This window comes from Macrobrachium rosenbergii, chromosome 8 (genome assembly GCF_040412425.1).
Source record: "Macrobrachium rosenbergii isolate ZJJX-2024 chromosome 8, ASM4041242v1, whole genome shotgun sequence".
NCBI lineage: Eukaryota > Metazoa > Arthropoda > Malacostraca > Decapoda > Palaemonidae > Macrobrachium > Macrobrachium rosenbergii.
The window spans coordinates 8,148,090-8,172,187 of NC_089748.1; the positions used below are offsets into that span (position 1 = coordinate 8,148,090).

General features: G+C 42.9%; 1 protein-coding gene across 10 annotated transcripts in view; it reads left to right on the forward strand.

Annotated features, from left to right (window-relative positions):
- Ugalt (UDP-galactose transporter) overlaps positions 1–24,098 on the forward strand; it is a 430,948-nt gene that overhangs the window by 132,881 nt on the left and 273,969 nt on the right. For 2 of the 10 annotated variants that reach the window (XM_067107246.1, XM_067107250.1), the window contains exon 1: positions 8,906–9,006. The exons of 7 other annotated variants lie outside the window; for them this stretch is intronic. In XM_067107246.1, coding sequence (XP_066963347.1) covers positions 8,988–9,006 — 19 coding nt within the window. In that variant the 5' untranslated portion in view covers positions 8,906–8,987. Of the gene's footprint in view, positions 1–8,903; positions 9,007–24,098 lie in introns of those variants that run through there. One more of the 10 variants, XM_067107249.1, reaches the window with a different exon arrangement.

The following is a 24,098-nucleotide window of genomic DNA, read 5'->3' on the forward strand; positions in this document are numbered from 1 at the left end:
CCTGGGTCTGGTATGAAGGAGCGAGAAAAACTACCGACTTGTGCAGGGAGGCAACAGAAGACGGTAGGGGTTTCTCAGTCGAGCAGTCTCTCGTGAATCTTTGTGAAGAAAAGAGTGAGCAGCACATTCTGTCCCGATCATTCAAACCCTAGGCCATGCTTGCCTACCAAAACATCCCCACCAGGAATGTATCTGGCTAATTGAGCTGTCGAGTGCACTATAGAACACTCGAGTACCTGCAAATGTCAACAGATGAAACAGGAGGAAAAATGATTCCCTTTTGTTTGTCGACAAATGCCACTACAGTGGTTTTGTTGTTCAACAAAACCACTGAGTGTCACAAAACTCATTCTCAATTCTCAGAAGGCCAAAAGGCTGCCTTGAGCCCAGGATGGTGATGGGAAGGTACTAATCGTCTCGGTCACACACCTTCAAGACAAAATCTTACCGGTGTGCGCCTATTCCTCAATCGGTGAATCTGTAGGCAGACACAATGTGAGGGGAATATGCAAGCATATTTGAAGGTTCCTTCAATCAAGCATTAACCTAGCTCTTTCCTCATACTTCGAAGAGGAAAGAAGGATAGAGGAATGGAATCAGACCTCCATTCTCCACCATGGGGAAGCTTCTGCAAGATGACTGGATACCGAGAAGATTAACTCTAGTCAGGCTGGCATTTCCTGAATAAGGAGCACGGGAGAGGAAGCGAGATGGAAGTTTGCTGAAAAGAATTGCCGAGACCTAAGGGAAATAGATACTTCTCCTGAAGGAATCCATTCCCAGGTCTCGGCAATGTCGCTGCCAGCTCCAGAGCCTCGATAAGTATCATTTCACCCAGGCATCAGGAGTAGGAGAACTTCCCGGTAGATACTTCTTTCTCTCTTCCCTTCTTCTCTCCTCCCTTATGGAAAAGAGGATGGAAAGAGACACAGTTATGTGCACTTTCCTGGAAGGGAAGAAGAGGGCTATGTTCTGCAATCTTCTTCCAAAGCCTGGGACTTCTTAGGAGTTGAGGGGGAGGCTTGAACTCAAGGTCGAGTCAAGATGACTAAGACCCCAAGGTCTTGGCCATTGTCCAAAGGACAAGGCAGTGCCCTGGTATGAACCTTGATTACCGAGGTATCTGGCAAATCTCTGCAAGAGAAAGGCAGAACCAAGTAAAGGTTTGTTCCTAAGGGTTGAGCCAACTCGGGACTTACGAAACCATAGATCCGAATTGGGACAAAGCCCTTCTTCTTAGCACCAGAATTGCTCACAGAACTGCAGTTGGCAAGACCCTCCGAGGCAAGAAGAATTTGTATTCTGTTGAGGCAAGGGAGAAGCTTGGTGTCTCAACCTGACTGAACTCCTTCTCCAAAGAAAAGAATTCATCTGGTCGAGAACGCTCTCAGAAGCAAGGACCACAGCAGTCCCCAACACTCTCGGCGCCTCGGGAACTGCAAGGGTTGCAAGTGATGAAGATTAATCATTGGGGGAACCGTGGTCCTGTCCCGGGGATCCTCATGCCGACGAATCAGAGCGAAGTTCTCCGAAAAAACAAGGGCGATTGCAACTTGAAGAGGAAGATCCTGTAAGAGACCATCGCACCGACGCCATCTCTTCCAAACACGTGTGTTCGTCATCCATCGAAGGGGACAAGACAGAACAAGAGCATCCCATTTTTCTCACTCGCAGAACGCAACTTCTACCTTACAATATTTCCGTATGTTTCTCCCTAACCATCGTTGTCTTGATTTATGTACAGTCACCACTACTTGCATTGCCATGCAAGCATTCTAATCACGTACTCATAATGTTCCACTGAATCTTCTGTGTCAAACTGTATGTGTGTTTCTGTTTGTGAAGACGCCAAACGTTCTCTCCATTTCACATATATTATGGTATTGCATTGTATTCATTAATCTGTCTCAAATCTCATGCAATTGGCCATATGTAGAATTTCCTGGCCTTTCCATTGATATATGTTTCATCACTGTACATTTATTATGTCTCTCAATATCGCCATGTTTGTCTGCTGACAAACATAGATGCCCGAATCGTTACCTCTGTTTTCCCCTGTCTGTTTGTAGATGCTACTTTACCGCTCACACACGCCAATAACATCTTCAAAGATTCTGTACATTCAGTCAGTAAGGAACTACCAATAAACCAGTCAACACCCTGCCAGTATGTCACTCAATCCCATCCTTACAACCCTTGGTGTTTCTGAAGCGTGAAACTCCTGTACCTCTCCGTACGTTCCTCACTGTACGGGTGGGTACTGTTCTCAGCTAGCACTCTGCTGGCCCTGCTTTCGATTCTCCGACCAGACAATGAAGAATTAGAGAAATTTATTTCTGGTGATAGGAATTCATTTCTCGCTGTAATGTGGTTCGGATTCCACAATAAGCTGTAGGTCCCGTTGCTAGGAAACCAAGTGGTTCTTAGCCACGTAAAATAAATCTAATCCTTCGGGCCAGCCCTAGGAGAACTGTTAATCAGCTCAGTGGTCTGGTTAAACTAAAGTATACTTAACTGTACCTCTCCCTTTGGAGGGAGACCTTGACAGATCCCATGAAACTCTCCTTGGCTACCTGGTTGTGCTACGAGAGAATCGGGGGACCAACACCCAAAGCACGCCAGGCAGCCGAACTCCAAAGATAAGTTCGTTGGAGCCCTCTCTGTCCGCCTCGCGCCTCTCGGAACAACCGAGAGGAAAAGAGAACAGGTGAGGAGAAAGAGTACCCCTACCTGTCCTGCCAGTAAGACCAACAGGAGAGGCGGACCGTGAGCAATAATCAACGGAAGGAGATTACTGCCACGTGGGGGAAGAAGAGCACTTGTGCTGTGGCAAAGCACTTTCCTGGGAAAAGCAGAAAGTTCACTCGAACAGAGCCGAGAACCCGATTCGGAAAAACCAAGTGGGGAAGAGCTGAGATGCAACGAACTGAGCCGATCACGAGAATGCAATCCGACTGGGTGGTATGCGGTGGACTGGGAGACAGGCAGGGTGAGCCGAGCCAAGTCGAGCCAGACTCGCAAGCGCGACCAGGGGCTGTGCGAGGCGGGCAAGCTGAGCAAGCCGAGCCAAGCTGATCGCGTGGACACGATCGGCATGGGACAGGCGGAACTCGTCTGCCGTGAACCAGCGCTAGTTTCCAGAACTCTAAACTCCTTTGAGGCCGAGGCCCTTCGAGAAGAAGGTTCAAAGGGGAATTCTGTGTCTGCTATCCTGCATGTTCAAACCCTAAGATTCAAGACACGATGATGAAACCCAGCCAAGCAACCGAAGCAGCTGGCGGGCAGTATGGAGACACCTGGCGTCTCGATAACCTGACACCTGGCGTCTCGGTGCCCAGACACCTGGGTGTCTCAGCACTTTCTCTCATCCTGTGCCTCTTGTCAGGAGAGAGCTCGTGATTCATTAGAATTTGAGTGACCCATGAGACTCCCAGCTGCTTTCGGTTTCCTAAGAAATCGAAAAGAGCTAGGCACAGAACCAGTCTCAGAGGCAGACTTCCCCCGGCCGGCTGATGAAGAGTTAGAGGAATTTATTTCTGGTGATAGAAATTCATTTCTCGCTATAATGTGGTTCGGATTCCAAATAAGCTGTAGGTCCCGTTGCTAAAGTAACCAATTGGTTCTGGCCATGTAAAATAAGTCTAATCCTTGGGCCAGCCCTAGGAGAGCTGTTAATCAGCTCAGTGGTCTGCAAAACTAAGGTATACTTAGCTTCTTCCAAGACTGGCAACAAGGGTGTGGGCTCGAGAGGCCGCACTCTCGCGGCCCCGAAACGCCAGACCCCACAGGAGAATGCGAATCGGTTCCTGCCCGAGGGCGGGAAAAGCCAACAAGAGAAACTTGTCTCCCAGAAGAGAGTCAGTCCCTTAGAAGTGCTGCAGGACTCACAAAGGGAATCTCTTCCCTGCTTCTTCTGGTGTTCGAACCGATAGCATTGAGACACCAGACTGGGAACCCGACCAAGCACTGGTAAGCACTCGGGGAGCGCTTGTGGTGCTGGCAGGAAGAGCCGAGACACCTGGGTGCCTCAGCCCTTTCTCTCACACTGCTCCCGAACTGGGCCAGGAAGAGTACTCTCCAGACCAGATTGAGATACTCGATATACCATGGAATCTTGAGCACTCAGAGCTACTCGCGAATGAGCACCCAAAGCAGCCCCCATCTTAAGAGGTGGAACCTCTAGGATTGGGAACGGGATCGCAAACCGAGGTCTGCGCGCCCCTGGCTGCCGAAACACGAAACCCAGGGCTATGTGAATTGGTTCCCTAACCCGAAGGTCGGGAAAAGCCAACGAGAGACCCACTGCCTCCTCGGAAGGAGGCAGTCCCTAGACATCCAAAGGCATCAAGGGTAAAGAAGTAGCCTTCCTCTCCTTCGGCCGATGGAGGTCTGTCTGGATTCCGGGATCCCCTTGGACCTCGGGAGAGGAAGGGAAGAGGCAGCAGAAGACAAAATCGAAGATAAGTTGAAGAAGACAGCGGCTACTTCCACAGGGCGACTTCCTTCACCTTCACTCCAACATCTTCTACAGGCTGGTGGACACAAAACATGGTAACCTCCAGGGCAGTTAGGCAGGAACACAACGGAAGCGGCCCAGGACACCACCACCAGGAGAAGCAGCAGCACGATCAGGACAGCTGATGCAGGAGCTACGGCAGCGGTTCGGAAGGTAGGAGCAACCGCAATGGCCAGGAACGTCGCTTCCACAGGGCGAATTCCTTCACCTTCACTCCGACAACTTCCATAGGGTGGCGGACATCGTAACCTCCAGGGCAGCTAGGCAGGAACACAATGGAAGCAGCCCTAGGTACGACCACCAGGAGAAGCAGCAGGCATGATCAGGACCGCCAATGCAGGAGCTATGGAAGCGGTTCGAAAGGCAGGAGCTACAGCAGTGGCCTAGAACGTTACATGAAAGTCACCAGCAGCAACAGGAACGATCAGGGCGGCTGCAGCAGGAGACCAGGAAGAGCCGCCCACAGACTTTCCTCGAGTTAACAGGAACACAACACAGGAAACAGCAGGAGCAGATGGACCACAGATACGCCAGAGGCAGTGCCACAGCATACATGAAGGCCAGCAATGGCAGCGATCGATCCACATTGGCGGGAAGAATGTCGGAATGATCCCAACATGGAACTGTCATTCCAGCTAGGTACTGTGGTTGGTCCCGAAGCAACAATGAATGAATGTCAGAACTCCATCATGCAAGATGTCCCCTGAGATATCCAGCCAACCACTGCTGCGTTTGCGATGCTCACTGTCAACCTGAAAGAAAAAGTAAAGATGATTAGTAGAGGGAGACTCCTCTCGCTACGAGAGGAACTGCCTACGCAGCGAGAGGAGGTACCCTAGAAGAGATCACCTGACTGCCTGCCCCCTCCCCGGTCTTGGCCCGTGTGAGCGAAGAGGGCGAAGGAGAGAGATCTCTACCGAAGGAGATAAGGAAGAACCTACGGGGGAGAAAGGGCGGCAGGAGGCCACCAAGGGCGCCGTGGAAACGGAACTTCACTTCTATTCAGATACCTCTGTTCTAGGTTGGGAGTCCTCTTGGGAACCAGGAAGTTTCCGGGCGTGGTGGCGGAAGAACAGAACCTTCACATCAACGTCAAAGAGCTGAAAGCATTTCACTTAGGCTTCAGTGCCTCTTGACCCCTAGTTCACAACAAAACTGTGGTAGTCCATTCAGTCAATACCACAGCCCTAACTTACATACGAAAGTGAGGTGGCACTCACTCATTTTCTCTCTGCCAGACAGCAAGAGACTTTCTACTGTGGGCAGATCAAATCTAGTGAGTCTAGTCACTCGATTTATTCAGGGCAAACTAAATGTTCTGGCAGACGAACAGGGCTGTGTCAGCAGGTCCTTCCCACAGAGTGGATCTTGGATCCCCTAGTCTGTCGGAATCTGTGGAAACTATGGGGTAGGCTGACATTGGACCTGTTTGCCACCTCAAAGAACTATCGCCTTCCTCTCTTTTGTTCTGTGGGCCTGGACCTCTAGCATGGGCAGCAGGTGCCATGCTGCAAGATTGATCCAAAACATGGACACCTCGCCTTTCCGCCCTTCAGCATGGTCAGGGAAGTGCTGAACAAGTCTTGGGCTCATCGCTTGTTACGATGACCCTCATAGCCCCGTTCTGGCCCATGAAAGAATGGTTCCAGGACCTGCTATGGTTGTGGATGGACTTTCAGAGACTCCTTCCCAAAAACCATGTCTACTCAGACAACCTCACTTCAAGAGATAACCACCAAGGGTTGTATGCTCTTATCCTGATAGACTTCATACTGTCTGAAAGCTTGTCAGAGTGAAAGAGTTTTCAAGGCGTGCTGCAGAGACTGTTGTAAGATGTTTGGCGTCAATTTTCTAAACGCATTTACCAAGCTAAGTGGGTGATTTTCCAAAGAAGGCGTCTCAGACACAACTTCTCTTCTTCTGAGACATCTGTAACCCAAATTGATTTCCTCCTTTATCCGAGGAGATCTAGGAATCTCTGTACTCCACCATTAAGGGGTATTGAGCTGAGCTTGGCTCAGTGTTCAACACAGGGCCCTGGATCTTTCGTCAAACCCAGATCTTAAAGACTTCATCAAGTCCTTTGAAACGCCCAAGCAAAGGAAGGAAGATCCAGTCTCCTGGAACATGGGCGTGAGTGTTGAAGTGGCTGACAGGTCTCCCTTTGAACCCCCTCGTTCCTCTTCTTGGAGAAACCATACCCAGAAGATTCTTCCCATCGTGGCCTTGGCTACTGCTAACATATTAGCGAGATCCAAGTCATCGATAAAAGGGTAGGTTTTTCACAAAGAGATGCAGTTTTCTACTTTCTGCTGGATTTTAGCCAATAATGAGGACCCATCCAAGCCGTCCCCTTTCTTTCTCATTAAGAAGGTAATGGACATCCTTGGCTCTGAAGAAGAAGAGAGAGTTCTTTGTCCTGCTAAGGCTTTAAGGTATTACCTGAGCAGGATTGAAAGATCAGAGGGCCATCCAGTAACCTCTGGTGCTCTGTCAAGAACCTGTCTAAGCCCTCTGACTGAGAATGCATTGTCCTTCTTCATGAAAGACTTAATTTCTGAGGCACGACTTAGATTTAGGAGGACATTTGCTTACTTTTAAAGTGAAAGCTCATGACGTGAGGGTAGTCTCTACCTCATTAGCTTTCAGGCAAAATGTCCCTCACTTCCATTCTGCAGTTGACCTACTGGAAGTGCGAACCAATCTTACGCATCTCACTGTTTGAAAGAAGTTGAAACAGTCTTTGAAAGTTTTAGTACCTTGGGGCCATTATCAGTAGCTGGCATGGTATTGTGGGGGGAAGCATAGGAATCTCCTTTTCTCTTACTATCTCTTTGCCTTGAGGTAAGGTGTGTTGATTTTTTCGGGAGCCAGGGGTACAGTGTACCTGGAGTACCCACCAGTCTCGGTGGATGGGTTGTGGTGTTTTCATTATAGGTGACAGCGTTGTCTGGTTGTTTTTTTATATTGGTACTGCGCCCAGGGCAAGGGGAACTTGTGTTTGTTTTGCGAGCAATCAGGCCTATCATCCGCTGCAAGGCTCCTACTTAAGGTAGAGGCAACCCATGGCTCAACCGCCACACCACTGCAGGTTAAGATGAGCACCAACCAGAGGCAGTATTCACCCACAGTAACTCCCTTACCAGGTAAATAAAATGACAAGCATTGTTTCAATGCTAGCAAATTTTCTATTTCAAAGTCATTACCATGCCTTGATGTTTTGGAATAGAATGTGTCCATGAAAGTGGTGGGATTCAGCTATGTAATTACTTGGTAAGTTACTTATATGAAGATGACATTTTTCACAAAATTTTTTTATATACTTACAAGTAATTATAGAATTGACCATCAGCCCTCCTCTCCTCTCACTGACATAAGGGCACTAAAAGAATGAGGTCTTTTATAATATCGCTTCCAGTACTCCCGCTAGTGGGCGGGCTTGTTCTTACACAAAACAGTCGAAACTACACAATTTTTAAATAAAAAGGCTGCCATGCAAGTTAGAAACTAGTGGTTTGATTACTTTGTAAGTATATATGAAACTTAATTTTATTATGAAAATGTCATGTTTGCACTCATTCACCTGTCCCAGAATCTTTTGGATACTACAAGGGATACTCCTGTATTAATGTGTATAAAGAATGTTAATAGTATTATAGTAAAATTTTGTGTAACAATGATTTTATTATAAAAAATGCTGTCTCCCCTAATAGGGGTGGCTCCAGAGAAAAATAAAAGACATTTTTTACTGCTATAGTAAGAAAATAAAATTTACTCAGATACATTGTATGTATTGATTGCTAAATTATGGATATGAGAAATGGATACTGTACAGATAGTTTTGGAAAATGGGTATTGTAGGACAGGACCATCCTGTTCTCCAACAGGCATTCCAAATTCTAAATTGACAGGTTTTGTGGTCAAGAATAAGAAATAAGGCAGCTTGCAGTGTGTCAAAAACTTGCAAGATTATGTGACTCCTTGCTTTTATGGGTGGGAAAGAAAACCACCCTTGGTGAATGAAAGATGAACAGGACCTTAGAATTACTGCAGCAGTGCTAGAATTACTGTACACAATACTACAGGACTACTATGTCTTTGGCAAGTTGGCTGCCTTAGGTAACACTTTGTGACATTTGTACATTAATGTGAAAAGTTATAATTTAGTACGTTTATCATTTAAATTAAAATTCCTTACTGTATATAAAAATATACCAGTAGGCTATACCTTTATATAAAATGAATAGCTGTTGTTCCCTTATTTTATCTTTTGCCCTTTTTCTGAAATTTTTTTCCAATGATATTCCAGTACAGCTTTAAGTACCTCAACTTGTTTATTGGGGTAAATAATCCCCCACAAATCTTCATGTTGTGTCTATTTTTTCAGGTTTTTTGCATTGAATTTGGACTATAGTGGCTGAGATTTCTGCAGGCAAAGTTTTTTCCTTGAAGTACTATAGCAGTATTCACAATGGGGTTTGATAAAGGGGGTAATTATGGATAGAGTGTATTTTCAAATGACTGTATTATGTAATTATATCCATTAGCTTGAACTAAAAATCACAAAATTTCCATTTTATTTCATATTATTTTTATAACTGATGCAATCTTACCTACTGTTAAAGTTTTGTCTTTATATCTTGTCACCATTAGGTGCGGTTGATATTCAGAATAAAACAAAAATAACACTTGGCTAACCCGCTTTTCTTTATCTCTGCAATCACCTGTTTCCCACCAGGTGGCATTGGAGTGTTTATTTTCTTGTCAAGAATTCTTCATGCTGTGTCCTTGTACAGATGGTGTGAATTGGTGTTATTAATAATGGTGGCTATTTCATGCTGATTTTCTTCTGTCAATCTTATTGTGCTTGTTTTCGGTTTTGCATTATGGCATCTACAACAAGCAGAGATGAAAAATCATTAGGCTGTATAGGAAAGAGTTTGGGAGACCAAATGTTTGGTTGTGCATGATGTGTGTTGGCCTAGCTGTTGAGGAGCACGAGTGTGTGGTTTTCTGGATGTCAAGATAATAAGAGGTGATCTGATGAGAGGATGAAAATTTTTGAAATGAACTTCTACCTCTCCATTATATAGCTTTTACTTCCACACCAGCAGGAGTTCACCAGATTGAAACAAAAAAACGAGGACACTTGGTTTTAATGAATATCCCTCTTCTATCCATCTACCTCCTCCATCCCCACCAGGGGACTAATAGGTACAAACACTCATAAGGGCAGTCTACACCTGTTAGCTTTATTTGGTAGGAGTTCGGCAGATAGATTTATGCACTTGGTTTTTTTGCTGGTTTGTTCTTATATTTACTTATTTAATTTTTTTAATATTAGTTATGACAAATCCTGTAAGGTAAAAGTTGCCAAATAGGCATTATTCAGTTTTATTACCCTCGTGATATGTTTTGCATAGGAAAACAGTTATGATTGGATAACTATATGAATCAAGCTGAATGAAATGCTGTAATTGATCGTGAATGAAGAGAGCTTGTTTGGTTATAGAAACAACTATAGAGTATAATACTAGTAAGACTTAAGTTAAAGGGATGCAATGTCTTGTCTGATTTTCCATTTAGTAACAGGTTAGGTCCCCTGCTACAAGCTCTCTTTGATCTGTTACTCCAAATGAGCTTTCCATCGATTCAGGGCATTAGATTTGATAGGATGGTAATTTTTTGATGTTGTTATTATTAGTGTTTTATTTTTACCCTCCCGAAAAGTTAGGTGTTCTGGTTGTTTTCCGCATTGGAGGAAGGGTCAACACCCCCACTATTTATTGGCTTGTCCTTGGCAAGTCCTAACTCACCCCCTCGTGGCTTGGAGTGACAGGGAACCGGGACATGCCAGAAAGTGGTGCAGATCTGTGCCCACTGTACATACATTATATAAGCAAATCCCACAGAAAAATGACAGGCAGAAGTTCAGTACCAAGCGCTTTCACTTTTATTAATGCATCGTCTGGGTACAAGTGAGGCACAGATGAAAGGAAGGTTACCAAGTAAACAAAAAGAACAAGAATACCAGATGATTAATTGTCAAAAAGTTTTGTATAAACAGAAAGATAATCCAGGATAATCTGGGATCAAGTAGTCACAAACTAAAACATAGCCTAACTACAAGGGATACGAAAGTTTAGCCATACAAAATCCAAAAACATGAATAAAAATGAATACCAGATGGTTAATTGCCAAGGGGTAATAAACAAAAGGGTAACCAAAAAATCCAGGATCATGCAGTCACAAACTAGAACCAAATACTTAACAGAAGAGATGTTCTTACGTGTATAAAACTGAATACTAATTTTTGCTTATACAGTGAACCCCTGTGTATTCGCGGGGATCGTCCCCCTGACTAATGGGTCAAATCCATAAATGCTTAAAACCCTCTAAAAACACATAGAACTGCCCATTTTGATAGCTTAAACACAGAAAAACCAATGTAAAAATGCTTATACCTGAATATTTTAATAGTTTTATCACAAAAGTGCATTTATTCATGAAAATTATATGAAAGTACAGTAATTAGTGAATATTTCTCAGTGAAAAATACCATGAAAAATGGCGAATTTTCCGCGAATGATGGCTAGATATATGTTCCACAGAGAAACCACCGAATGCGTTAGTCATGACGTTGACAATGCGAATACGGGGTTCACTGTATTTATCAACAACTTTTTTAATTATAAAGGCATCAACAGTTTAAACAAACCAAGACTAAAGTTTAGAATACTTTCAGAACTTGGCTTGATAAAACAAATTCGATAATATTCCTTTTAACTGTGTCGTTGCATGGGACTAAAGATCTTGCTTCACTCCAATTAATAGGATGATCTGAATCTCATATGTATGAATAATGCATTCAATATTTGGCCATTTCTCACAGAATATTGGTGTTGTTTGATTCGTTTGTGGAAGAAATTTTTTCCAGTTTGTCCATAGTACAGTATATTTTATCACATTTTTACAAGGAATTTCATAGATGCAGCCAGGAACATATCTAGGAGAATTTTTTATTACTAAACTCTTAACATTAACCCTTAAACGCCAACTGAAATATTTTACGTTGACAAAACTTGTCTGTCGGGTGCCAAGTGGACATAAAAATACGTTGACTACAAAAGTTTTTTTAAATATTCAGGAAAAAATACTTTATAGGCCTAATTTCAATTTTAAATCCTGCTTTGAGGGATGCTGGGAGTTCACGGATCACGCTGTTGTTTTGTTTACAAACGTGACCCAGCTGCATTATTGCATCTTGTAATTTCTTTCTTATCCCAAAAGAAAGCATTAGGTAACTCTGCTGAAAATCTCAGAAATTCTTTAGTCACTCTGTCGTAATTTTGCACTATTTTCTTAAAGCCTTTACATAAACTTTTATATATGAAAATGTGCACAATTTCATGTAGAATACAACAAAAAATAACTCATGGTTGTTGCTTTTATCAATTTTGACATATTTTCACATAAATCACGATAAGTGCAAAATTTCAACCTTCAGTCAACTTTAACTCGACCGAAATGGTAAAAAATGCAATTGTAAGCTAAAACGCTTACATTCTAGTAATATTCAATCATTTACCTTCATTTTGCAACAAATGAGAAGTCTCTAGCACAATATTTCGATTTATGGTGAATTTTTTAAAAACTTTTTCCTTAAGTCTTGCCCTAACTCTGCTGAAAATCTCAAAAATTCTTTAGTCACTTTGTTGTAATTTTTGCACTGTTTTCTATTACCAGTTACATAAAGTTTTATATATGAAAGTGTGTGAAATTTCATGTAGAATACAACAAAAAATAATTCATGGTTGTAGCTTTATCAATTTTGACATATTTTCATATAAATCACGATAAATGCCAAAATTTCAACCTTTGGTCAACTTTGACTTGACCGAAATGGTAAAAAAAATGCAGTTGTAAGCTAAACCTCTTGCATTCTAGTAATATTCAATTATTTACCTTCATTTTGCAACAAACGAGAAGTCTCTAGCACAATATTTCGATTTATGGTGAATTTTTTGAAAAAACTTTTTTCCTTACGTCCATAACTCTGCTGAAAATCTTGTAAGAACCTATTTTCTCGCCTTTTCTTCAAAACACGTGTATATTTCGTGTGTTCATCGTCCCATTTCGTGGACATGACAAAAAAAATCTCGTTTTTTTCTCTAAAGGAACGCGATTTCAACCATACAATATTTCCGTCTGTTTCTCCCTAACCATTGTTGTCTTGATGTATGTACAATCACCATTACTTGCATTGCCATACAAACATTCTAATCATGTACTCATAATGTTCCAAAAATGAATCTTCTGTAAAAACTGTGTGTATGTTTCTGTTTGTGAAAAACACCAAACGTCTTTGCCACTCCGATGGACAGCGAACACAGTTTGGAAGAGAGCATTAAGCGTCGCCAAGGCTCTTACAATCTCAGAAATTCTGTAGTCACTGTCATAATTTTGCACAGTTTTCTACTTCCAGCCGTTACATAAAGTTTTTGTATATGAAAATGTGCGCAATTTCATGTAGAATATAACAAAAAATAACTCATGGTTGTAGCTTTTATCAGTTTTGAAATATTTTCATATAAAATCACGATAAGTGCAAAATCAAAACCTACGGTCAACTTTGACTCGACAGAAATGATGACCGAAAAATGCAATTGTACGCTAAAACTCTTACATTCTAGTAACATTCAATCATTTACTTTCATTTTGCAACAAGCGGGAAGTCTCTAGCACAATATGTCGATTTATGGTGAATTTTTGAAAAAACTTTTGTTACCCTTTTAACAGGAACTCTGCTGAAAATCTCAGAATTTCTTTAGTCACCTTGTCGTAATTTTCGCACCGTTTTCTATTAGGCGTTACATAAAATGTTATACATGAAAATGTGCGCAATTTCATGTAGAATACAACAAAAATAACTCATGGTTGTAGCTTTTATCAGTTTTGAAATATTTTCATATAAATCAAGATAAATAGAAAATATTTTATTTTTTACATGCATAAATCAACTTTAACTTGACCGAAATGGTCAAAACTGCAATTGTGTAAAAAAACACTTACAGTCTAGTAATATTCAATCAATTACCTTCATTTTGCAACAAACGGAAGCATCTAGCACAATATTTCGATTTATGGTGAATTTTTGAAAAAAAAATTTTTGTTCATGAGACTTACCTGTCAGATATATATATAGCTGTATTCTCTGATAGTCCGACAGAATTTCAGAACTTACAAGGACTTTACATGTGGGAGATCAGGTGGTTAGTACCCATTCCGCCGCTGGGAGGCGGGTATCAGAACCATTCCCATTTTCTATTCAGATTTTCTCTGTCGCGGTACTGTCAACACCTGTTTTCAGTACCTCCGTCTTGGATTTAAACTTTAAACTTGGTTGTCACTTAAGTATTTGTTTGACTTTTGGTTTTTGGCACTGGCATTTTCCAAAGATGGACTGTTTTGGATTTTAGCTTTGTTTTTTTTTGGATTAAGATGTCTGAATCTAGTTCTTCTAGTTATAGAGTTTGCTGTGTGCAAGACTGTAAGGTGAGGCTACCGAAAATTTACTTTATTAGATCCTCACACTGTATGCTTGAGTGTAGGGGCATGTTTGTTTATTTAATGATCGATGCAAGGAGTGTGAGTCTTTGCCTGATGCTAGTTGGAGGACTTATGATTCCTATGTGTTAAGTTTTAGTGGGGATAGGATCTGGAGGTCTTCCTCCAGAAGTGTTTCAGTGAGTAGAGTCAACGCTTTAGTGTTTTTCACCTGAAAACCCTCCCGTAGAGCGTAGCTTTTCCTAACCCTGTGGTGTTGCCCCGGGCCCTGAGGTTGTGTCTGCGGAAGGAGATGCCCTGTCGGTTGTTATGTCTTCCATTTTTAACCTGGAAGCTAAAATGCTCGCTCTTCAAAGTGCTGTGAAGTGCAGTGATAGTGTCTGTCCCCTAGTGTTGTGGAGGGGGCGTCAGATTAGCCGTATAATGCCTCTAGGCCTGGACCTCTACAGACTCCCAGGACTCAGGAGTGGGCATTTTAAAGACCATGCAAGAGGGTTCGCGGACCCCCACCGATCTGGCGTCCCTTAATGGTCCTGTTGGCGCTTCCCAGGCTGCCAAGGATCGTGTTACACGAATCTTTGGATTGCTTCGTCCCCTATCTTCTCCCCGCGTCAATGGAACTCTCTGAAGGACTCTCCCTTTGAAGAAGTTTCAAAGAAGGGGCCTGAATTTTTCCCCTTTTTCGTTAATGACGCTCTTCGCTATTCTCGGAGAGATTTGACGCCTTCCCGCCGCAGAAGAGGACCAGGACGTCATCGGACGATGATCTCTTTTGCGCCCATTTTGCTAGGAAGAAAACTGTTGCTTCCTGTGAGAAGGGAAGGCGTCCTCTGATGCCACTTGTCTTCTCACAGAATCAGCCCTTCTCCTGAGGAGGATAAGCCTCCTAATCTCAGCTTCTCAGACATGCAGAGGCAGTTGTCTTCATTAATGGCCCAGAAGGAGACTGATCGATGTCGTTGTCGGAAGGATTCCGACTGCCGATCAAGAGGTCCAAACCGTCCCCTTCTCCTTCTCCTTTGTCTTCTTCTCAGCTCCTGTTGCCTCTAACAGCCTAAGTCCTTTGGCTCAGCGCTTTGGTGGTCTCAGCAGGGATCACCAATTCCCTCTTTCTGGCGCTCTCCATGCTGCTTTCCTCTTGGCTTCTGTAGTTATGACGCTCCACTTGTTTCTCGCCATGGCGCTTCTTTCATGCTGCTAAGCATGGCGCTCCATCATGCTGCTTGGCAAGACGCCCCCTTGCTGCTTTACCTCTTGGGGCGCTTTCGTCAAGGATGCAAGTCAAGGCGCTTCTTTTGAGATTTTCGCAACCCCTCTCGGACTTCTTCCAAGCAGAAGTCCCTTTGTTTCATTTGGTCTGCAAGGGCTTGGACCTCCGGAGTTTCTCCAGTCTCTTCAGTTGCTCCCATTGAAGAAGGAGAGCTGTCAAGTGCATCGGAACCTGCAGTTGAGGAACAGTCCTCGACTTCATCAGCTTCTTCCGATTACCAGGTCTTGACTACGTTTGCTGAAGGACTTGTTTGGGGACAAGTTTCAACCTTCTGCTCCTCTATATTTCCTCCTTCTGCAGTTAACCTCGTCAAAATCACAAAAGACTTCAGGTTTTTGTGAAAATGGCTTCTCTTCTCGAAGAGGGCCTTTAAGAAGGTTCAGGAGTGGATGGACTCCAGGAAGGCCCAGTGCAAGACTTCTTTAGCCCTGCCTCCAATCAAGATTGAGTGGGAAAGCGGGGATTTGGTGCGAGACGGAGAGGATGTTGGTTGGAGAGTTCCTTCCTCTTCCCAAGGGACTTTTCCAGCCTTGTGGACGCTCCCAGAAGGTCTCTCCTTTCCAGCGATGTCCTGGACGTTGTCTGAGACTGATCACCATCTGAAAGGTCTCTTCAGAACATTGGAAGTTTCAACTTTCTGGACTGGTGCCTGGGAGTCCTGGACTTGCAGGCTCGTCAGCCTGACTCCATTAGTCTGGGAGAATTGTTCAGCATCTAACTTGCATGGACAAGGCGGTCAGGGATGGCTCGAAGAGCTGGCTGCCCACTTCTGTACAGGGCTTTTAAAAAGAGAGCCATATACTGCAACTTCACTGCTAAGTCGGTCTCTCCTTCTCAGAGGGCAGAGTTGCTGTTGCTATTCATAGTAGCCATCTTTTCCCCAGTCCTTATTCAAGGATACTGCCATGCCACTTTGCAAGAGAAGGCTACTCAAGACCTCCTGGCCCAGTCTTCTAGAAGTCCAGCAGTCCCTTCTTCTTCTTCCCTGGGCAGGCTTCCAAGATGAGGAGCCCTTTAATAGGAGCTTCTTCAAGATCTCCTCTCGAGGAAGAGGTCTCTCCAGAGGAGAGCCCCTTCAAAACCTAGGGGCAAGAAAGTGACTCTGTGGACCTCAGACACCGGTTGGAGCCAGGCTTCTTTCCTTTGCAAGAGCCTGGAGAGAGAGAGGGACGGACAACTGGTCCCTCGAAGTCATCGAAAAGGGATACAAGATCCCATTCCTCGTCTTACCTCCGTTGTCACTGAAGCCCAGGATCTGTCACCATCCTATCAGCAGGAGAAGCAGCAGATTCTATTAGACTCGAGCAAATGCTCGAGAAGAGAGCTGTGGAACAGGTCTCAGATTTACAATCCCGGGCTTTTACAACAGGTTGTTCCTGGTCCCAAAGCAGTCAGGAGGATGGAGACCAGTCCTGGGCGTCAGCAGGTTGAACCATTTCGTTCTGAAAGAAAAGTTCAAAATGGCGTCCAGTCGGTTATAGGAGCCTTAAGACCAGGCGACTGGATGGTTTCTCGATCTCCAGGGCGCCTACTTTCCGTCCCTATACATCCTGTATCAAGGAAGTACCTGAGATTTGTCCTGCGGGGACAGGTATATCAGTTCAGGGCTCTCTGCTTCGGGCTAAGCACAGCCCCTATGGTCTTCACGGTGTTAATGAGGAATGTGGTGAGATGGCTTCACCTTGCAGGGATAAAGTCTCACTTTATTTGGACGATTGGCTCATTCGAGCCTCGTCAATGTCAAGGTGTCTGGAGGACCTTCACCTACCCGTTGGGTTTGGCAAGTCCCTAGGACTTCTGGTGAATTTCGAAAAGTCCCATCTGACCTGACTCAGTCCATCGTTTATCTGGGGATTCAGATGGATTCAGTGGCTTTTAGAGCTTTTCCGTCCAAGAAAGACAGCAGCAGTGCTTAGACAAAGTTTCAGCCTTCCTGCGGGAAAGAAACATGCTCGGTGAGGAATGGATGAGTCTGCTGGGGACCATTTCATAACTGGAGAAGTTTGTTTCCCTGGGAGACTGCATCTCAGACCATTTCAATTCTTTCTTGCAGAGAATTGGCAGGACAAGGAGGATCTGGAAGTTTCTCTGAAGATCTAATCGCCAAATAAAGGATCACCTAAGGTGGTGGCTCGATCCATCAAAGTTGGCAGAAGGCGTTTCTCTCAAACTTCAGAACCCCGACCTATTGTTGTTTTCGGCGTCCCACATCGGGATGAGGGAGCAACACTAGGGGAAGAAGTGTCGGGCACCTGGAGAGGGGAACAGGTGTCCTGGCACATAAATCTCAAAGAATTGGGGCGATTCAGTTGGCCCTACTTTTCTTTGAGGGACGTTCTCACTGAGTAGTCCAGATCAACTCCGGACAACACCACAGGCCCTGAACTTCAGCATACCTAAAGAAACAGGGAGGAACTCACTCTCGGTCCCTGTTATGCTTTAGCAAAGGACATCCTGCTGTGGGCTCAGGCCCGAATATTACGATCCTCACGAGGTTTGCAATTGCAGGTGTAGAGAATGTCCATGCATGATCTTCTAAGTCGGCAACAACAACTGCTACCGACCTGAGTGGACCCTGCACCAAGAGGTTTGTCAGGGACTGTGGAGGCTATGGGGACGTCCCTTGGTGGATCTCTTTGCAAAAGAAAGACGAAGAGAGCTCCTCTTTACTGCTCCCCTGTACTGGATCCAGGAGCGATCTCAGTAGATGCTATTCTCTGGGATTGGGCGGGGATGGAAGTTTATGCCTTTCCCCGTTCAAAATCCTCGGAGAAGTCATCAGGAAGTTTGCTGTCGTCAGAAGGGACGAAGACCATGACGTTGATTGCCCGTTTTGGCCTTTGATGCAGGAGTGGTTCACAGAGGTCATGTCCTTCCAGTGGACTTTCCGAGAACACTGCCCATGAGAGTCGATCTACTCAGACAGCCCCACTTCGAGGTACCACAAAAACCTCCCCCCTCTGAGTCTGACTGCATTCAGACTAAAAGAGAAATTGGCCAGAGCGAGAGGTTTTTCTAGATCAGTGGCGGCGAGCTATTGCCAGAACCAGAAGATTCTCTTCCAGTAATTTGAACCAATCGAAGTGGACTGTGTTCAGGAGATGGTGTAGAAAGAAGGGCATTTCCTCTACCACGACCTCTGTGAGTCAGATAGCACTTCCTCTTGTTTCTGAGGAGTGAAGTCAAACTAGCGGTCCCGACTATCAAGGGATACATGTATATGCTATCAGCCGTTTTTAGGCATAGAAACCTGGACCTGTTTAACAACAAAGACCTTCACGATCTATTTAAATCATTGAAACCATCAAAGGTGCCTCAGCAAAGGACTCCTTGGAATTTAGATGTGGTGTTACGGTTCCTGATGTCCAGTCCTTTCGAGCCTCTTCGTTCTGCAACATTGAGGAACATTACCGAAAACTATTTTTCTAACCGCTCTAGCAACTGCGAAGAGGTTAGCAACTTCAAGCCTTCAGTAAACATATAGGCTTTAAAGGACATAACGCAGTTTGTACTTTAAGTCCTACTTTTAGCAAAAAGCGAGAACCCGTCTAACCCTTGGCCCAAGAGCTTGAAATTAAGGGTATGGCTGAGATTCTGGGTCAAGAGCCAGAAAGAGTCCTTTGCCCTGTCAGGGCTCTCAAGTTCTACTTGGACAAAATGAAGGAAAGTCGAGGCCCTCGGACAATCTATGGTGTTCAGTGAAGAGAATGAGACTTACCTATGTCGAAGAATGCACTGGCATTCTTCCTGAGGCTACACGATTAAAGAAGCCCATTTATGCTGTCAAGACACTGATTTTAAACTTCTGAAAGTCAATGCTCACGAGGAGAGAGCGGTTGCAACTTCAGTGGCTTTTCAGAAGAATATGACACTCAATAACATTCTGGGTGCCACATTTTGGCGTAGATACTTGTCTCTGTGTTAAAAACACTACCTGAGAGATGTGAAGACAACATATGAGACTGCTTCTCGCTAGGACCATACGTTTCCGACAGATACAATCCTGGGGGCAGGGAGTGACACACATCCTATCCCAGAGGGGGACTTCCCACTCTTTAGCTTTAGTTTTGCTATCCTAACTTAGTTAGGCTTGGTTTTCTTGGTTGTTTTTCTTTAGATTGCCCTTATGGTGTATGGTCAATATGGTCTAGTCACATGATCTTTCCTATAGGTCACGCCCCGTTGACAGATCATCTAGAACTCACCAGCTATTACAGGTCACTACCTTGCTGGAGACTCTGAAGTAAAGCAGAAGCGGACTTGGGTGACAGTAATCACGAAGTCAGCTATGCTAACAGGTAAGGAACCAAGGTGTCAATCACCTACATGTATTATGTTTCCTAAATCCTATTCTGTCTGTACCCACCTCCAATGGTGGTATTCAGCTATATATATATCTGACAGGTAAGTCTCATGAACAAAATGATATTTTAATGATAAAATAAAGTTTGTTCATAAAATAAGATATATATATTCATAGTGCCATTTTACCTCCCTCAGGAGACAGTGGCACTAGAAAATCTGAATAGAAAATGGGAATGGTTCCTGATACCCGCCTCCCAGCGGCGGAATGGTACTAACCACCTGATGTCCCACTGCATGTTCGTAAGTTTTGAAATTCTGTCGGACTATCAGAGAATACAGCTATATATATATATCTGCCAGGTAAGTATGAACAAACTTTATTTTATCATTAAAATATCATTTTTTACGTCCACGTGTGCGAATTCATGCATCATTTTGTGATAATATTTTCTCTGTGTTGCTTTGATCGTTTTACAATTTGTTATATACCAAAATCATCGCAATTTGGTGTACAATACAATTAAAAAAGTAACTTATTAGCTTTAACCGTTTGCTCACAGCGCAATTTGTATACAATTATATATGAAACTTTTTTTCACACTGTCATATATTGCAATATTTATATATGATAATGATATTTTTTCATTTCTGATGGTTGCATACTAAACTTCAGGCAATGAGAAAAAGGACCAACAATGAACTTGTTAATCTTAAAAACTACGCATGCTGTGATTTTTGAAAAAACTTTTATCCGCTTTGATTTACTAACTCCCAAATGCACATGACATCGACATAACACTTTTGTAAATAGGGAGGCTCGGCGTTTAAGGTTTAAAATGACTGAAAACAACATTTATGTTTCTCTTTAAAATTATAGGAATTTGTAAAAACCTTTCATTATTCCGTAATTTGAGAATATTTTTGCTTGCTGAATTCAAGTTTGTTATTAGTTAAACAAAATGTTTTCCTGGCTCTTTTCCATGCTACATGTACAAAGGTCCTTGGGTATTTAAGTTTCAAAGCAATATCATAAATAGTTTTGATCTCAGCATCAATGAACTGCGGGCTACAAGCGCTAAAGCCCTAAGAACATTCCAGAAAAGACAGAATTTAACATTTAGATGATGATTGGTATAATAATGAATAAAAGAGGCAATCTTAGTTGATTTTAAAAGACTGAAAAGGTGAAATTTCTATTATTTCTATGGACAGTTACATTAAGAAAATTCAAATTACAATTTCTTTCTTCCTCTACAGGAAATTTTATAGAAGGGACTAAATTATTTAGCCTAATGAGAAATTCTGGAGATTTTTGTGAACTGGCCAGACAGAAAATATCATCCACATACCTATACCATATAACTTTTCAGGGCAAAATACTCATAGAATTTTGTCTAAAAAATTCCATGTAAATATTGCTAAGGACAGGAGATAAGAGATTACCCATAGCCATGCTGAACTTTGTACAAAAAAATTCCCCATTAAAGCAAATTTACTATATTTGATACATAACCTTATAAGATTAGTGAGGTTTGCTACAGTTAAAGGAATATCATAACTTTCTAATTCTTCCTCAAAAAATACCAGTAAATCATCTACAGACACTTTTGTAAATAAAGGGACAACATCAAAACTAACCATAGTAAAATCAAATTTCAAATTCAAATGATTCAATTTATCTATAAAGTCAACATTATTTTTTACATTCCTGTTAGACCAGTCATTAGTTCAGCAGGCTCAGTTTCATATATTTTATCAAAATGGATTGTAAAAATTCTTACACCTGTGGTAGGAAACATTTATAATAATACGAATGTAAAAAAGAATGTCGACTTTATAGTAAAATCAAATTTCAAATTCAGACTACTGTATTCAATTTGTTCATAAAGTCGACATTATTTTTTACATTCATGTTAGAAATGTTTCCTATCGAAGGTGTAAGAATTTTTACAAGCCATTTAGGTAAATTATACGAAACCGAGCCTGCTGAACTAATGACTGGTCTAATAGGAATGTAAAAAAGGGATTTTGACAAAGGAAAACTCTATTTCTGAGGGAGGCCCCGTGTCACCCGGTGAAATTCCATACTAACACGAATTTCTAGGTATAGTATTGCTAGATATACCAGAGAAAAAAGAGCTTTCAGGAATGCTGGAGTTACTACCCCCAGATCGAGCGTCTTCCATAGTGGAGACGTCGGTATAACCAAGGGTGAGTGAAAGGATCACAACCACAGAGCCACACTCAAAAGACATCCCCTTGTCAAAACCCCCGGGAAAGAGTGGTGAGCCGTTCCAGCCCCTACGCTCATCCGCCCGCCAGGCCGGCGACTCCAGCGCCATCTACACTCATTCCAGACTAGCACCACCCCCAGGCTTGGCATGTGCAAGTAGGGGGGTGCAAAACCAGCTTCTGGGAGGGTCACCGGCTGACACGGGGCCTCCCTCAGAAATAGATTTTCCTTTGTCAAAATCCCTTTCTGAGTCCAGCCCCGTGTCAGCCGGTGAAATAGTGACAGAGAATCATGCCAAGACTGCAAACTACAGAAAAGGAAAAGGTGATCTGAACAAAAAAACAGGCTATGAAAAAATAGATTTAATTAAAATATCTCTCCACAAAAAATAAGATTAGTAATAGGTAAAATACATTAATATAACCTTAAGAGTAAAGTACAAAAACAGGTACACAAACAAATAGGAGGGTAAAACAGTACAAAATAATATAAAATTACAAGTGAGTAAATATAAACTTATACTTAAGAATAAAGAGAGACATTTACAATATGGGAAAAATTATATATAGGTACATGGAGCAAAATAAAAACAGCCCAGTACCCCAAAGACAAATCAAATACACAGCATGTCAAATATACAATCACCCAGACAGGATAATAACAAGGCAATAATAACATCAATTATGAGGAGCCAGGCAGTGAGGCATGATAGATCCAGGAGGGCAGGCAGAGAAATAAATGAGGCAGGCGGGCGGGGGGGAAAGGATAAGGTTTAATGATAATTAAGGTGGGGAGATGACACTCCCCACAGCCACTGCAGAAAATTTTAGGGCTTGAGTGATTTTTAAATAATGGCGTTTAAACACTAGAGGTGATTTCTATCCCATTATATTTGGTAAGTTCAGCAAAATCCATATTATGAAAATAATTAGTGGAGTAGCTACTGCTCGGAATATCATGAACCTTAGGGACTGAATCTGGGTTAGCTTGTTTAATAAAATACAGAATTTGCTGTCTTATAGCATTCAACGACAGAGTTCCACCTTTCTCCCTGATAAAAAGAGGACCCGACTTACCTGTGGAGTTCTTAAAAGGTAAGACTTTAAGGTATAGACTGGGCATAAAGACTGGTCCTGTGGAAGAGGCACCACCTTCCAAGGAGACCACCTGTCCTGAGGGTCTTCATTTTTAGCTAAAATGTATGATCAGGGAAAGGAGGACTTCTCCGGACGGGAGGAAATTAACAAAATCATCACCCCTAGTGAGAGCCGATAGCTCTGAAATTCTGGCACCTGAAGCCAAACTAATCAGAAATAAAGTTTTCCTTAACAGATCCATATAAGAGCAATGTGAGTTGTCAATCTCAGATGCTAACTTAAGAACATCATTGAGGAACCACGTAACAGAATGAGGGCGTGTTACTGGGTCTCAAACGAGCACATGCTCTAGGGATAGATGAAAAGTAAGAATCTGTAAGGTCAATTTTAAAACCATACAAAAATACCTTCTTTAAGGCTGACTTAGCTGTAGTAATAGTGGCCGGGCAAGGCCTTTTTCAAACAATGATCTAAAGAAGGTAACTGCTAGGTTAGTAGTCATAGTTTGAGCTTCAGATGCCTTCAAAAAGGATGCTAATTTTTTGACTGCTGAATCATATTGTCTGAGAGTAGACTCTCTCTTATCTGATTCTAAAAACAGAGTGTTAACGGGTCAATGTTTGCTCCCTTTTGAGCAGCGAACTTTATAAAGTCCATAAAACTAGGGCATTCTGAATTTTTAAGAGGAAGCTGACACAGTCTTGGTTTGTACTGTCTTGGGTCAATCTGGGATTGGGAATCTGATGACACCGCAACTTGAGTTCCTGAAGAAGAGGGAACCAGTTGCTCTTCGGCCAATAGGGGCTACCAGAGCCAGTTGACCTTTGAATGACCTGAGTTTGTGTAATACTTTCAACAACATGTTTATTGGGGGAAAAGATAAATCTTCTCCCAATTGTTCCAATCTATGGTCATTATGTCCGTGGCATAAGCCTGAGGGTCCAGGTTCGGGAGCCACATAACAGGGAAGCTTGAAGTTGCTCTCCGTTGCGAACAGATCCACTTGGAGACCCGGAACCTGGCGGCAAACCCAATTGAATGATTCTCCGTCCAGAGACCACTCCGTCTCCAACGGAGTGGTTCTGGACAGGAATCCGCCACCATGTTCCG